Below are 17,224 nucleotides of genomic sequence, written 5' to 3' on the forward strand. Positions count from 1 at the left end.
CAAAACCACTATTTCTAATAGTCAATAAAATAATCAGATTATTAAATTACTAAAATATAGTAAATCAGAAAGATGAGAAAAGTCATTACAGCTTAGCCCAGGCTTCCATTGTGTAATCGACACACTAGACCTCCTCTTTAAATCAAAGAAAAAAACTCCTCCACCTCTTCCTCAGGTGATGCTTTGGTTTTAAGCTGTCAATGATATAAGACCTTTCTAATCCACCTCCCAGCATCACTGATTCCATTACAGTTTCTAAAATAGCAAATTATAAGAAAAAGAAACAAAACAGTCCAAAACACAGAAGAATTACCCTTCCCAGCTCTCTAGGCTAGGTACACGTGCTCTGAGCTCACAGGACCCCATCAGCCGAAAGCCAGCAAGTTATATTATTCCTACAGCCAGGTCTACACTACCACTTACTTAAGTATAATTTACATTGCTCAGGGGTGTGAATAAGCCACCACTGAGTGACGCAAGTTACACCAACCTAAGCGCCGGTATGGACAGCGCTATGTGATGGATAGACCTTCTCCAGCCAACGTAGCTACCACCTCTGGCAGAGGTGGATTTATTACACTGACGGGAGAGCTCTCTCCTGTTGGCATAGAGGGTCTTCACCATAAGCGCTATAGCAGCACAGCTGCATCGGTGTAGCTGTGCCGATGTATCGCTTCTAGTGTAGACTAGCCCTAGGTCAAACGTAAGTGGATCAGCTCAATATTGGAATAACTGGGAGAAATTGAATAGACTGAGGGTCAGACTACATGGCTGAATGGTACCTTCTGATCTTAAATTCTATGAATTTATGAATCTAACTTGCAGAACAAGAAGGCCTACTTTCCAAATAAACCCATTCATTTAACCTGATGCTGGTTCTGTAGTTAACGTCTGTAGTAAAGGAAGGGGCAGTAAGGTTTCTTTCAAAGCATCAGCTTGGGAGAGGGAACTTAAGGAAAAAAATAAATGTTAAAAGGTACCTCTGTGGAAATAATTCGAGAAAGTTTGCATTCAATGAATTTATCAAAGTGTGCCAAGCTCAGGACAGTCAGGAATGGGTCTATACTGGTGAGTTCATCTTGATTTCCTGAGCTCTCTGCACAGTGAATAAGCTACTTTTTGAGTTCAACCTAATGTATTCCAGTAGCTCCTGAAACTGGGAAGGAGCTAATGGAGCTGTCTTCTGAAGGGAGGGTTTGTAGCTTGGTAGAAGATGAGATGGGCAGCTTGAACCTGGTTGTCTGTACAGATAACACCAATAGCAACAGAGATCCTTTCTGAAAGGGAACTGTGCTCGCGAAGGGTAAATCATCTTAGGGTACATCTATAGTACGAAATTATTTTGAAATTGTTCTATTCGAATTTTCGGAAGTGATTTTATACATTCGGTCTTGTGTGTCCCTACTAAAGCGTGTGAATTTGGCAGAGTGCGTCCACAAAACCGAGGCTAGCATCGAATGTCGGAGCTGTGCACTGTGGGTAGCTATCCCACAGTTCTCGCAGTCCCCGCCGCCCTCTGGAATTCTGGGTTAAGCTCCCAGTGCATGATGGGGCAAAAACATTCTCGCGAGTGTTTCTGGGTGTGTGTCATCAGTTGCTCCTCCGGCCGTGAAAGCTATGGCAGACAATCGTTCCGCACCTTTTTGGCGCGCAGACGCCATCATGATTGCAGCAGACGGTGTAGTACGGTGCACCGCTTCTCTCCTGGTACTATGAATACACCTTGCATTTCCTCTCGTCTTTCTATGTAATCTCTATAAATATCTACTCTTTCTCTTCCTCATCGACCACTTCCGCTGCCAACTCTGCTTGGCCATCGTAAACCGAGCAGCACAGCTTCCGCCGCCAACTCTGCTCTCCCGCTCTTGCCGCACTACTGAGCTTCTCCATGTTGTCTGTCCTGGGCTCCCGCCTCCATGAAAGCTACAGAAGACAACCATTTCCCAATTTTTTTCGGCTATCATGAACCGAACAGCACCTCTTCCACTGCCATTCTTTTCTCCTACGTTTTGCGCCCGTTTTCCAGGATTACCAGTGCAGGCGCCATAGCGCAGCAAGCATGGAGCCCGCTCAGATCTCCACTGCAGTTTTGACCATTGTAAATACCTCGTGCATTATCCAGCAGTATGTGCAGTACCTGCAAAACCGGGCGAGGAAGCGACGACAGTGCGATTACGATAGTGATGAGGACATGGACACAGACATTCCCAGAAGCATGGCATGTTGTGATTGGGAGACCATGGTGGTGTTGGGCCAAGTTCATGCCTTGGAACGCCGATTCTGGGCCCGGGAAACAAGCACAGACCGCATAGTGTTGCAGGTATGGGATGACTCCCAGTGGCTGCGAAACTTTCGTATCTGTAGAGCCACTTTCATGGAACTTTGTAACTTGCTGTCCCCTGCCCTGAAGCACAAAGACACCAAAATGAGAGCAGACCTTACAGTTGAGAAGCGAGTGGCCATAGCCCTGCGGAAGCTTGCAATGCCTGACAGCTACCAGTCAGTCAGGAGTGGGCAAATCTACTGTGGGGGCTGCTGTGCTGCAAGTAGCCAACGTAATCATTGACTAGCTGCTATCAAGGGTAGTGACTTTGGGAAATGTGCAGACCATTGTGGATGGCTTTAATATGCTGGGGTTCCCTAACTGTGGCGGGGCGATAGACAGAACGCATATCCCTATCTTGGCCCCAGAACACCGGGGCGGCCAGTATGTAAACCGCAAGGGGTACTTTTCCATGATGCTGCAAGCACTGGTGGATCACAAGGGACGTTTCACCGACATCAGTGTGGAATGGCCGGGAAAGGTGCATGACGCTTGCATCTTCAGGAACACTGGTCTGTTTGAACAGCTGCAGGAAGGGACTTACTTCCCAGACCAGAAAATTACTGCTGGGGATGTTGAAATGCCTATAGTTATCCTCGGGGACCCAGCCTACCCCTTAATGCCATGGCTCATGAAGCCATACACAGGCACCCTGGACAGTAGTAAGGAGCAGTTCAACTATAGGCTGAGCAAGTGCAGAATGGTTGTAGAATGTGCTTTTGGACATTTGAAAGCACGCTGGTGCAGTTTACTGACTCGGTTAGATCTCAGCACAACCAATATTCCAATTGTAATTGCTGCTTGTTGTGTGTTCCACAATATCTGTGAGAATAAGGGGGAGACGTTTATGGCAGGGTGGGAGGTTGAGGCAACTCGCCTGGCGGCCAATTTTGCACAGCCAGACAACAGGGCAATTAGAAGAGCGCAGCAGGACGTCCTGTGCATCAGAGAAGCTTTGAAAGCTAATTTCATGACTGGCCAGGGTACACTGTGACAGTTGTGTTTGTTTCTCTTGAAGTTACCCACCCTCTATATATATGAAAGGAAATAAAGTCACAAGTATTTAAAAACCGTTCTTTATTATTTGTTGCACAACACATTGAAAGAAATCAGAAGGTAGATCGGGGGATGGAGGGAGGGTCCTGGGGGAGGAGGGAAGGACAAGTCCAGAAACCAAATCAAAATTTCAGACATGCCGGCTTTCTGCTGCTTGTGCAACCCTCTGGGATTGAGTGTGTGGGTCCCCGTAGCCTCCCCCGTGTTTTTGGGTGTCTGGGTGAGGAGGCTATGGAACCTGGGGGGGAGGGAGGGTGGTTATACAGGTGCTGCAGCGGCAGTCTGTGGTCTTGCTGCCTTTCCCGCATTAGATCCACCATACAGCGGAGCATGTCAGTTTGTTCCCCCATGAGCTTGACCATAGCATCCTGCCTGCTCTTATCGCATGCGTCCCTCCTCTCTTCGTGTTCATTTAACGCTTTATGGGACTCTGCAATTGTTTGCATCCACACATCCAGCTGGTCCCTATCAGTGCAGGAGGACTGCATGAGCTCAGCGAACATGTCGTCCCGAGTTTGTTTTTCCCGCCTTCTAATCTGGACCAACCTCTGGGACGTAGTAGATAGGGGCCGCGTTGAAACATTTGCACCTGCGGGAGGAGAAAAAGGGAGGGTAGTATTTTAAAAGATACATTTTAGAGAACAAAGGGGACACTTTCTCAGTGAAACAGGCAATTCATCGTACACAGGACATGTTCTTTCTGTACAAGGTCGCATTTTGCCTGTTATATTGAAGTGCCTGCCACTTTGGTGTGAGTAAGCCATCACACGCGGCTGGGCAACAGAATTCAGCTTGCAGGCAGCCATGGTAAGCCCTAGGGGCATGCAGCGTTCTGCTTCTTCCGCATTCATTTCAATGCTTTCAAACTACCAGGCCCCCTTTCCCATAGCAAGCAATGCCTGGTGGGTTTGCCATATAAAAGGAGGGCCTGCAGGCTCTCAGGGATGATTGCTTCACCCCCCGCCCCCCAACACCCCATGTGGCTCCGATGAGGCTCTAAGCAGGGATGAGCCCTTTAAACTAAACGCGAACAGCCCAGCACAACTGGGTTTCTCCCCACCCCCCGGCTCCAATCAGGCTCTCACTCACCAGAAGTGCCTTCTCCAGGGTCATGGTCCAGGAGCCTGCATTGGGAGTGGGGGGAGGCTATTGGGTCCAGCGTTAAGAATAGTTCCTGGCTAGCGGGGAAAACGGATTCCCCACTTGCCGCCTGTGCACTGTCCTCCTCCTCCTCTTCGTCCTCCAATAACTCATCCTCCTACCTCCGTGCAACTCCCCCCTTGCAGGTGTCCACAGACAGTGGTGGGGTAGTGGTGGCGTCACCCCCCATATTGCATGCAGCTCACGGTAGAAGTGGCACGTACGGGGCTGTGACCCAGAGCGCCTATTCGCCTCCCTGGCTTTTTGGTACTTTGCCTGAGCTCCTTGATTTTTGTATGACACTGCTCTGTGTCTCTGGAGTAGTCTCTTTCCGTCATGGCCCTGGAGACTTTAGCATACGTATTTGCGTTTCTTTTTTTGGAACATAGTTCTGCCATAACAGATTCATCTCCCCAACATGTGATGAGATCCAGTACCTCCCGTTCGGACCATGCTGGAGCTCGTCTGCAAATCTGGGTCTGCTTGATCTCTTGTGATGGTGGACTCTGCATGGTCGCCTGTGATGGTGGACTGTGCTGATGGTGACGAAACAGGAAATGAAATTCAAAAGTTCCTGGGGCTTTTACCGCCCACCTGGCTAGTGCATCGGAGTTGAGAGTGTTGTCCAGAGCGGTCACAAGGGAGCATTCTGGGATAGGTCCCGGAGGCCAGTAACGTTGAATTGCATTCACAGTACCTGTAACCCGGAACTGCAATCTTGATTTTAGCGCTACTCCACTTGCCGAGGTGGAGTTCAGAAATCGTATTAAAGAGCCCTTTAAATAAAAAAAATGGTTTGGTCTTGTGGACAGAATTGGTTTTATTTCGAATTAACTCGGCTAATTCAGAAATAACCGCGTACTGTAGATCAGGCCTTAGAGCCACCACAGAGCAGGGGCAAGCTCGTAGTGAACAGGGTGTTGAATGTATGCATCCCCGAATGAGGCTCGAGAGTCATTCCTCTAAGAACATAAGAATGGCCATACTGTGCCAGACTAATGGTCCACCTAGCCCGGTATTCTGTCTCTGATAGTGCCCAGTGCCAGATGCTTCAGAGGGAATGAACAGAATAGGACAGTTATTGAGTGATTCATCCCTTGTTCTCCACTCCCAGCACTTAGAGGCTTAGGACACCCAGAGCATGGGGTTGCATTCCTGATCATCTTGACTAATATCTAGTTCTTTTGTGAACCCACTTATAATTTTGGCCTTCACAACATCCCTTGGCAATGAGTTCCACAAGTTGACAGTGGGTTTTGTGAAGTAGTACCTCCTTTTGTTTGTTTTAAACCTGCTTCCTATTAATTTAATTGGGTGACCCCTGGCTCTTGAGTTACATGAAAGGGTAAATAACACTTCCTTATTTACTTTCTCTACGTCATTCATAATTTTTTAGATTTCTATCATAACCTCCCTTAGTCGTTTCTTTTCTAAGTTGTAAAGTCCCAGTCTCTTTAATCTCTCCATACCCTAATAATTTTTGTTGCTTTTCTTTGTACCTTTTCCAATTCTAATATATCTTTTTTGAGATGAGGCGACCCGAACTCAAGTATGCAAGGTGTGGGCATACCACGGATTTAAATAGTGACATTATGATATTTTCTATCATATTATACCTTTCATTATACCCTATCATACCTTTTCTAGTGGTTCCTAACATTATGTTAGCTTTTTTGACTGCCACTGCACTTTGAGTGGATGTTTTCAGAGAACTATCCACAGTGACTCCAAGATCTCTTTCTTGAGTGGGAACAGCAAATTTAGACCCATCATTTTGTATGTATAGTTGGGATTATGTTTTCCCAACGTGCATTATATGTTGCATTTGTCAACTTTGAATTTCATCTGCCATTTTGTTGCCCAATCACCCAGTTTTGTGATACCCTTTGTAACTTTTTGCAGTCTACTCTGGATTTAACTATCTTGAGTAATTTTGTATCGTCTGCTAATTTTGCCACCTCATGGTTTACCTCTTTTTCCAGATCATTTATGAATATGTTGAATGGTACTGATCCAAGTACACATCAATGGACATTTACCGCTCTGCATTCTGAAAACTGACCATTTATTCTACCCTTTGTTTCTTGTCTTTTAACCAGTTACTGATGTATAAGAGGATCTTCTCTCTTATGCCATGACTGCTTACTTTATTCATCCACTTGATCACCCTTATCCACAAGTTTGTTGACACTCAAAGAATTCTAAAAGATTGGTGAGGCATGATTTCCATTTACAAAAGCCATGTTGACTCTTCCCCAACAAATTGTGTTCATTTATATGTTTAACAATTCTGTTCTTTACTACAGTTTCAACCAGTTTGTCTGGTACTGAAGTTAGGCTTACTGACCTGTAATTGACAGAGTTGCCTCTGGATCCTTTTTTAAAAATTGGTGTCACATTAGCTATTCTCGAGTAATCTGGTACAGAAGCTGATTTAAGTGATAGGTTACATATCACAGTTGGCAGTTCTGAAATTTCATATTTGAGTTCCTTCAGAACTCTTGGGTGAATACCATCTGGTCCTGGTGACTTATTGCTGTTTAAATTTATCAATTTGTTCCAAAACCTCCTCTAATGACACCTCAATCTGGGACAGTTCCTCAGATTTATCACCTAAAAAGAGTGGAAATCTCCCTCACATCCTCTGCAGTGAAGACCAATGCAAAGAATTAATTTAGCTTCTCTGCAATAGCCTTATCGTCCTTGAACGCTCCTTTAGCACCTCGATCTTTATTATTACATGCAGTTACCAGGACGCTATGATATAGACTATTGTATTCATGTTTGAAAAAGTTTCAAAATCAATATACAATTTTTAATATATATTTTTGATATTAACATTTTGAAATCTATCATCTATATAACACACAATACAGGAAAACTGAATAAAACTTGTGAACACACGTCTGGATACAGATTACTCTACAAACCATTAAAAATCTGTTCTCAGGGCTATCCTATTTCATAGAATCATAGAAGATTAGGGTTGGAAGAGACCTCAGGAGGTCATCTAGTCCAACCCCCTACTCAAAGCAGGACCAACACCAACTGAATCATCCCAGCCAGGGCTTTGTCAAGCCAGGCCTTAAAAACCTCTAAGGATGGAGATTCCACCATCTGCCTAGGTAACCCATTCCAGTGCTTCAGCACCCTCCTAGTGAAATAGTGTTGCCTCATATCTAACCTAGACCTCTCTCACTGCAACTTGAGACCATTGCTCCTTGTTTTGTCATCTGCCACTACTAAGAACAGCCGAGTTCCATCCTCTTTGGAACCCCCCTTCAAGTAGTTGAAGGCTGCTATCAAATCCCCGCTCACTCTTCTCTTCTGCAGACTAAACAAGCCCTGTTTCCCCAGCCTCTCCTCGTAAGTCATGTGCCCCAGCCCCCTGATCATTTTCGTTGCCCTCCGCTGGACTCTCTCCAATTTGTCCACATCCTTTCAGTAGGGGGGGCCCCAAAACTGGACACAATACTCCAGATGTGGCCTCACCAGTGCCGAATAGAGGGGAATAATCACTTCCCTCAATCTGCTGGCAATGCTCCTACTAATGCAGCCCAATATGCCGTTAGCCTTCCTGGCAACCAGGGCACACTGCTGACTCATATCCAGCTTCTCGTCCACTGTAATCACCAGGTCTTTTTCTGCTGAACTGCTGCTTAGCCAGTCGGTCCCCAGCCTGTAGCGGTGCAAGGGATTCTTCCGTCCTCAGTGCAGGACTCTACTCTGTCCTTGTCCTTGTTGAACCTCATCAGATTTCTTTTGGCCCAATCCTCCAATTTGTCTAGGTCACTCTGGACCCTATCCCTACCCTCCAGTGTACCTACTTCTCCCCCCAGCTTAGTATCATCTGCGAACTTGCTGAGGGTGCAATCTATCCCATCATCCAGATCATTAATAAAGATGTTGAACAAAACCGGCCCCAGGACTGACCCCTTGTTACATGATAATTATTATTAGACAATAACTTGTATAATCTATGTTATATTTTAAAATACTTTGCTTTACGTTTCAGATATACCATACTTACAGCAAAGTTGCTCTGTGCTGCATAATGTAAGGGTGTTGCCCCTTGGCTATCAGATGGGATTGTTCCAAACTTATTTCTTTCTAACAGGAGATGGACAATCTGTGCATGGCCTGACAAAAGAGCAGAAATTAACATATGAATAATGTATGCAGCTGACTAGTTGCTTTGCTCTGAAGTCTTCTTTCCTACTTAAGAAACATTAATAAATGCTGGGACATTCAAATAAAATCATAAGATTTCACATGAGCTTTATGTTGCAATTGTCCAACTTGGCATGCTGTTTTTGCCAATGGTGCTCTAGTTTCACTGTTCCTTCTACCCTCATCTTTTGCAGGCCACCAGGGAACCATGATGGCCTGGGGAAATGAAACTGCGGAAAAGGCCATTTAGAATCTATAGTAAAAGACAAAAGGCTATTATAGTTTATTACTACACCATCAATAGTACTTTGTTAGACAACAGTCTACTATACTGTAATAAGTGAGATGGATACTTCCATACAAGGCTTTGGAAATTACAACCAAAACCTTGAATTTGACCCAGTGGTCAGCTCAAGGCAGCAAAGTGAGCCGTGGTCTAGGATGATGTGCTTTTGGTTGCCCGTGTTGCTTAAACCAGCAATTTCATTTCAAGGTACAGTGTGTTGTGGGAATCAAGCCTGGAGGTCCTTACTCAGTTTTTATTCACGCAGAATTCCCATTGAAGATCATGGTAATCTGACTGAGAACGACATGAAAAACAACTAAAAACCTCAAGATTTGGCCTCTGGATATTATTTCTTGCAATCATTTGAAAAACTTCTTGTAAGCATTCTAATTTCTTCCCCCAAAACTCCAGTTTCCCCAAGCACACCCACTATTTCAACTCTATGTTCCAACTCATTAAATGAATTCTACATGAGAAAGTTACTTACCTTACAGATATTGGAGGTTATTTGAGATGTGTGGTCCCTATTTGTATTCCACTGTGGGTGCACATGCACTTTATGTGCCTGGAGTTGGAGAATTCTTGCAACGAGCGTCTGTTGGTCTGTGCATGTGCCATTGCTCTTGTTGTACCTTGAGCCAAGGGTATAAAGCAGGGATGGCCAACCTGTGGCTCCAGAGCTGCATGCGGCTCTTTAGAGGTTAACATGCGGCTCCTTGCATAGGCACTGGCTCCGGGGCTGGAGCTACAGATGCCAACTTACCAATGTACTGGGTGGTGCTCACTGCTCAACCCCCATCTCTGCCCCAGGCCCTGCCCCCACTCCATACCTTCCCCCAAGGCCCCTGCCCCTTTCCCCTGAGTCTGCCATGCCCTCACTCCTCCCCCAATCCCCCCAGAGCCTCCTGAGCATGCAAAACAGCTGATTGCAGCAGATGGGAGGCGCTGACTGGTGGGGCTGCTGGTGGGCGGGAAGTGCTGGGGGATGGAGCTGATGTGGGGGGCTGCTGACGTATTACTGTGGCTCTTTGGCAATGTACATTGGTAAATTCTGGCTCCTTCTCAGGCTCAGGTTGGCCACCCCTAGTATAAAGGGTGGAGAAGTACAATCACCTCTCCAGTTCCTTCTCTACTGTAAATCCAGGAATGATCTGAAGCAGAGGGGAAGGAGGACGAGTAGTGGCATACAGATGGTGTATACATTTCAAAGAACCTCCAGTTACTATAAGATAATTAACTTTCTCTTCTTCTTTGAGTGCTGGTCCTTATGTGCATTCCATTGCAGGTGAATGACAAGCAGTACTCAAGTAGAGTGCGAGGATGCAGGTTGCAGAGTCATTTGAATGACCGCTGAGCCAAAGGATGCATCAGCTAAGGAGTCCTGTATTAGAGCCTAATGTCTCATGAATGTGTGGATGGAACTCCATTTAGCTACCTTGCAAATGTCAAGTAGAGGCACATCCTGAAGCGATGCCACCGATTTCGCTAGTGCTCTTGTAGAATAAGCCCTTATCCATGAGGGGAGGAAGATGTGACAGCTGGTAGAAGAGTAGGATACAGCACGAGATCCATTTAGAGATCCTCTGGGGAGATATAGCTTGACTTTGGAGTCATTCTGCTATGGCGAGAAACAGTTTAGGTGATTTTTTGATTGATTTAATCCTTTACAGGTAGCAGGCCAAGGCTCGTCGTACGTCGAGGGAATGAAGTCTTCTATCCTCCTCAGATGCATGTGACTTCAGGGAAAAAACAGAGAAGTGGACTGACTGGTTTAACTGGAACTCTGAAAGTACTTTGGGGTGAACTTTGGAAGTAATCCTAATGAGACTTTGTACTTATGGAATACAGAGAATGGAAGCTCTGCCAGTCGGGCTCCAAGCTCATCTACCCTTCTGGCTGAGGTGATGGCCACAAAGACTAAAACTTTCATTAACAGGCGATACATGGAACATGTGGCTAGTGTTTCAAAGGGAAACTTAATGAGTGATGAAAGTACAAGGTTTATGTCCCCAGTTCTGTGTTTGGTAACTTATAAAACGTACAGCGTTTGTATATACAACTTTATAACTTAGGCCTTGTCTATACTACAAATACTTTGCTGGTATAGCTATGTTGGTACAGCTATACAGATGGAGCCCCAGAGCACAGATACAGCATAAGACGACAGAAGGATTTTTTCTATCGACATGTTAATACCACTACCCTGAATATAACATTGGCTGTGCTTACAGAATCACTCTTCTCTTGGCATAGAAAAATAATAGAATCATAGAAGATTAGGGTTGGAAGAGACCTCAGGAGGTCATCTAGTCCAACCCCCTGCTCAAAGTAGGACCAACACCAACTAAATCATCCCAGCCAGGTCTTTGTCAAGCTGGACCTTAAAAACCTTTAAGGAAGGAGACTGCATCTCTAGGTAACACATTCCAGTGCTTCATCACTCTCCTAGTGAAATAGTGTTTCCTAATATCCAACCTAGACTTTCCCCACTGCAACTTGAGACCATCACTCCTTGTTCTGTCATCTGCCACCACTGAGAACAGCCGAGTTCCATCCTCTTTCAAACCCCCCTTCAGGTAGTTGAAGGCTACTATCAAATAGGGTGACCAGACGTCCCGATAAAATCGGGACTATCCCAATATTGAGCAGTTTGTCCCGATACTTTGTTTCGGGTGCAGCTTTTTTTTTTTTTGCTTAGGCAGCGGTGAGAGGCACGGGGAGCGCCTTTTCAATTGTTATAGTCACCCAGCACATCTGGGTCTTCAGTGGCACTTCGTCGGCGGGCACTTCTTTCTTCGTCAGCAAGATTTATTTCCCACCGCCGAACGTGCCGGGTGAGTGTAACAATTGAAAAGGCGCTCCCGCTGTGGCAGTCCCGATATTTTGGATTTAGCATCTGGTCACCTACTATCAAATCCCCCCTCACTCTTCTCTTCTGCAGACTAAACAAGCCCTGTTCCCCCAGCCTCTCCTCGTAAGTCATGTGCCCCAGCCCCCTGATCATTTTCGTTGCCCTCCGCTGGAGTCTCTCCAATTTGTCCACATCCTTTCAGTAGGGGGGGCCCCAAAACTGGACACAATACTCCAGATGTGGCCTCACCAGTGCCGAATAGAGGGGAATAATCACTTCCCTCAATCTGCTGGCAATGCTCCTACTAATGCAGCCCAATATGCTGTTAGCCTTCCTGGCAACCAGGGCACACTGCTGACTCATATCCAGCTTCTCATCCACTGTAATCCTCAGGTCCCTTTCTGCAGAACTGCCACTTAACCAGTCGGTCCCCAGCCTGTAGTGGTGCATGGGATTTTTCCGTCCTCAGGGCAGGACTCTGCCCTTGTCCTTGTTGAACCTCATCAGATTTCTTTTGGCCCAATCCTCCAATTTGTCTAGGTCACTCTGGACCCTATCCCTACCCTCCAGTGTACCTACTTCTCCCCCCAGCTTAGTATCATCTGCGAACTTGCTGAGGGTGTGATCTATCCCATCATCCGGATCATTAATAAAGATGTTTGACAAAACCGGCCCCAGGACCGACCCCTGGGGCACTCCGCTTGATACCAGCTGCCAACTAGACATCGAACCGTTGATCACTACCCATTGAGCCCAACAATCTCGCCAGCTTTCTCTCCACCTAATAGTCTATTCATCCAATCCATACTTTTTTAACTTGCTGCAAGAATACTGTAGGAGATTGTTTGAAAAGCTTTGCTAAAGTCAAGATAGATCATGTCCACTGCTTTCTCCAGATCCACAGAGCCAGTTATCTCATCATAGAAGGCAATCAGGTTGCTCAGGCATGACTTGCCCTTGGTGAATCCATGTTGACTGTTCCTGATCACCTTCCTCTCTTCCAAGTGCTTCAAAATCGTTTCCTTGAGGACGTGCTCCATGATTTTTCCAGGGACTGAGGGGAGGCTGGCCAGTCTGTAGTTCCCCGGGTTCTCCTCCTTCCCTTTTTTAAAGATGGGAACTATATTTGCCTTTTTCCAATCAGCTGGGACCTCCCCCGATCACCACGAGTTTTCAAAGATAATGGCCAACAGCTCTGCAATCACATCAGCCAATTCCCTCAGCACCCTCGGATGCATTAGATCTGGACCCCTGGACTTGTGCATGTCCAGCTTTTCTAAATAGTCCTTAACCTGTTCTTTCACCATGGAGGGCTGCTCACCTCTCCCCATGCTGTGTTGCCCAGGACAGCAGTGTGGGAGTTGACCTTGTCTGTGACCTTGTCTGTGTCTATACTGGGGTTTTGCTGACAAAGCTACGTCAGCTGGTAGGTGTGTTTTTTCACACTCCCCACTGAATAGCTATGCTGACAACATTTTGTAGTGTAGAACTGGCCTTACAGAGACTCAGACTGGATATGTTAATGGAAAAAAGTCAGTAATAGCAACATTAGAAAGATAAAAAAATCCAACTGTATTTTTTCCTGGCTGAACTGCGGGTTTTGGGAAGGAAAAGGTAGTAGCATGAGAGATGAATATCACACACTATCTCATGGAGACAAAAGATGCCCATTTGCCCTCACAGTGCCTGAAAAGGTCTTATTAGCAGAATTTTGCAAAGCTTCATAACTAGAAGTAATGTGTTCTTCACATTAAATGACTGGTATATCAGAGAGGAGCAGGGACATCAGTGTTTCTTCTGGTTGCTGCACTCGTTCACAAATAAAGCCATTTAGTATACCTACAGTTTCAGAGAACTTGATATTCATCTACTGAGCACTGCTGCTACTCACAAGTTCTGGAATCAAAACAAATCAGTTCCTTTCATGCTAAAGTTTTCATTATACTACTTATCACAAATGTAACATTTTGCAATTTCAGGTGAAGTGCAAAGTTTAACTTATTAAGCTTTGAAAAACCCTTGTGAGGAGAGAAGAGCCAGCTCTAAAATCATATACAATCAGTAATATGAATGATTATATCCTCAGCTGGTGTAAACTGGCATAACTCCATTGACTTAAATAGAGCAGGTTTAGACCTGCTAAAGATCTGGCCTATTGGTTCTACTGTTCTTTGAGATCCTGAATGCCCCTACAGGAGGGTAGGGTGCCAGCTTCTTGTAAATGAGAGGTTGTTAGGCCCTTGCTCAAGACATAGCCTCTTGATGGTGACAAACTTTACAACTATTACTTGTTTCTAATCCACCTTTTTGCGGTAAGGTTATTGAAAATATGCTGGCCAGGCAACACCAGTATCCTCTGGAGTCCATGGAAATCTGTCATCCCTCTCAACCAACTTTTCAGCTATGATATAGTACACAGATTGCACTGATTTCATTTGGCTAATGATTTAGTCTTAGCAATGGACAAATGTTAGGTGTCCACGCTGATGCTTTTAGATATCTCTGTTCAAGAGGTTCTGTTAACTCAACCACAGACCATAGCAGTAGTGGCTGGCACTTCAGTGATTCTGTTCCTTCTTCTTAAAGATCCAGGAGGGTGATGTTTGGTAACTGCTCATTTCTTTCAAGGGCTCTCTTGTACAGTGCTCTTCTGGGTCCTAGTCAGTCACCCCTCCAATTCAATGCTTTTGTGGGTCTGCTTGGGGGGCAGTATACAGATAACATACAGTTCTGTCTCTCTCATCCAAAACCATGCTCTGAAGTGTCCCTAGCCTCTGTTTGCCAGAAGCTGGGAATGGGCAACAGGGAATGAATCACTTGAGGATTGCCTGTTCTGTTCATTCCCTCTGAAGCACCTGGCACTGGACACTGTTGGATGACAGGATACTGGGCTAGTTGGACCATTGGTCTGATCCAGTATGGCCATTCTTATGTTCTTATCCAACCTGGGAGCTGTGATGTCTTTGGAAATTCCTGATTAAGACAAAAAGAAAAGGAGTACTTGCGGCACCTTAGAGACTAACAAATTTATTTAGTCTCTAAGGTGCCACAAGTACTCTTTTTCTTTTTGCGAATACAGACTAACACAGCTGCTACTCTGAAGCCTGATTAAGACAGAAATTTAGAAGAAGGTGAACTGAAGTTCAATCCACACAAATCTCTGGATGACTGGAGGCAGGATCTAGATTTATCTAAGGTAATTATCTGACTCCCATTACTATAGTCTCTGACTAACTTACAATCTTTAATATCACCAATATAATCTTTAATATCACTTACAAGCTTTAATATCGTCTGTGAAAAAGGAAAGCATTATCAGCCCCATTTCATAGATGGATAACTTAAGCACAGAGAAACTAAGTGATTTGTCCAAGGTCTTACAGGAAGCTGGATTTACAGGAACCCAGATTTGCCAAGTACCAGGCTAGTGCCATTTAGGGGATCTTCTGGATCCCTTATTACTCCTTGCTTTGGTTGCCAGAAAGGTCATGCTTATTTATTTCACATGATGGTTACAAACAACTCTCTCTGATGTGGTTTTGTCACAGTTATCTGCGTAATTATCTCTCATTGGTAGTGTGCTAGTGTTTAAGGAGACCAGTAGGGATCTGGGCCCCAGTGTGTTAGGAACTGTACAAGCACAGAATAAGAAATGGTTTCTGTCCTGAAAAGCTTACAGTATAACAGACAAGACAAAAAATGGATTGAGGGAAGGAATAAAACATACAAGCAGAGTGAAAAACATGATGGTTTGCAAACGTCTTGTTAGTTCCACTTTTTTTTTTTTTTTTTTGAGAGTGGGGTTTTTGCTGGAATTGGGATTAGCTACATGGAAAGAGGGAGAGGGAACACCGAAGGGAGGGGGCTAAGAAAAGAAAGGGAAAGAGGAGGAGCATAGAAAGAAAGTGAATTGGGGCTGAAGTAAAGAGACTGTGAGGGAGGGGGTGGGAAGGCGTTGGAGCAAGCAGCTAATCAGTGAAGGAAAACAGCGTCCAGAGTAAAAACTCTAAAAAGTAGTTACTGATGACATCATCAGTGTCTGAAAGTCCCTACTCTGGGTGCTTGTCTCTGCTCCTGCTGAGTGGATCATCCTAGGAGTTTCTTCATTCCCCAAGCCACAAAGCTCTGGGAGCCTCCAAAGGTGGTGGTAGTGGGGGCTCTCCCTTAAAAATAGTTCTGGATCTGATTCTGATGAGTGAGAAAGGTAACCCCATTTGGGCCTCATCTTCCTCCAACTGACCACTCATGGTGTAGCTGTACCTGCTGCAGCTGCTTTTCTCTGTTCCTCTGGGCTGAGTCTCTAGGTACCTCCAGATGGGATTATTCTAATGGACTCAATGAGAGGTTACCCTTGAAGATCATTCTGAAGGAACAGTTGGTGCGGAACGAGGTGGCCCACTTGCTCAGTTGTGTTAGCTATAGGAAGCATAAAACACAAGTGATCCAAACAGTGCAATGGCTCCCCCTAAGCATTAGGATGTAATTCAAATTGTTGATATTGATCTTTAAAGTCCTGGTTGGTTTGAGGCCTGAGAAACTGCCTTTCCATCCCATTTAAATTGAGAATAGCTAATATGCTCTCAGATTTGAATGCATGGTCTGATGGTATAGGACATTTTCAGTGGAGGTCCTCAGTCTCTGGAATTTGCTTCCCAATTAGTCTGATAGCCTATCATAATTATTCTACAAAGATTAGTTAGCATAGTGCCAGGCAAGAATTTAATAGTAATAGGAGACAGGATAAAAAACTGCCAATGGCCCTAAGTAAGTTTTGCATTCAGTGTTATTCAATTCACCCAGTAAAGCTGCCCAGTGAAGAGGAGTTCGAAAGAGGTTGTCATAAGATGTCACATTGCAGCCGTCATAAGAGGTCAGGACATCAACCACTGCCACATTCCCATCAGCAACTGCAAAATGAAGGGGGGTTCGTCCTTCATAGTCCTGCCAGTTCAATAAAGATTCTGTGGGAGCAGCATCCTGTTTAACAAAGACATCAGAAACATAAAAATATGTTATATGAGTTTGAAAGAAAAATTATATACCCTTCATGGATAGTGGAAAATGCCTCACAATAGGCAAGAGATGAAGTGTCACTAATCCGTACAGCAGGAACTGGATAGTTTTATAACCAGTTACCTATACTAAATCTGCAGTTACTGTCAAATATGTTTTTGATATCTATCCCAAGCTTCTGTTGCAGTATTTCATTTTCAGTTTACACCAATGGGTTTTGCCCTGGTTATGTAGTGTGAACAGATCCATACACAGGTCCTTAAAGGACTGACTCAAGTATTTGTGGAAACCATAATTAGATCTCCTCACATAATTAGATCACTTTTTCCAGGTTTAAAAAGCTGTGTAGACGGTCCCACTGCTCCACCGCATAAGATACTCCTCT

At 44.9% G+C, this 17,224-nt stretch overlaps 1 protein-coding gene across 5 annotated transcripts in view; it reads right to left on the bottom strand.

Annotated features, from left to right (window-relative positions):
- INVS (inversin) overlaps nucleotides 1-17,224 on the bottom strand; it is a 212,542-nt gene that overhangs the window by 68,765 nt on the left and 126,553 nt on the right. For all 5 annotated transcript variants that reach the window (XM_037893419.2, XM_037893418.2, XM_043540330.1 and 2 more), the window contains 2 exons: nucleotides 16,623-16,803; nucleotides 8,550-8,659 (listed from right to left, as the gene is read on the bottom strand). In XM_037893419.2, coding sequence (XP_037749347.1) covers nucleotides 8,550-8,659; nucleotides 16,623-16,803 — 291 coding nt within the window. The remainder of the gene's footprint in view (nucleotides 1-8,549; nucleotides 8,660-16,622; nucleotides 16,804-17,224) is intronic.

The sequence above is a fragment of the Chelonia mydas genome, chromosome 2 (assembly GCF_015237465.2).
Source record: "Chelonia mydas isolate rCheMyd1 chromosome 2, rCheMyd1.pri.v2, whole genome shotgun sequence".
Classification (NCBI taxonomy): Eukaryota; Metazoa; Chordata; order Testudines; family Cheloniidae; genus Chelonia; species Chelonia mydas.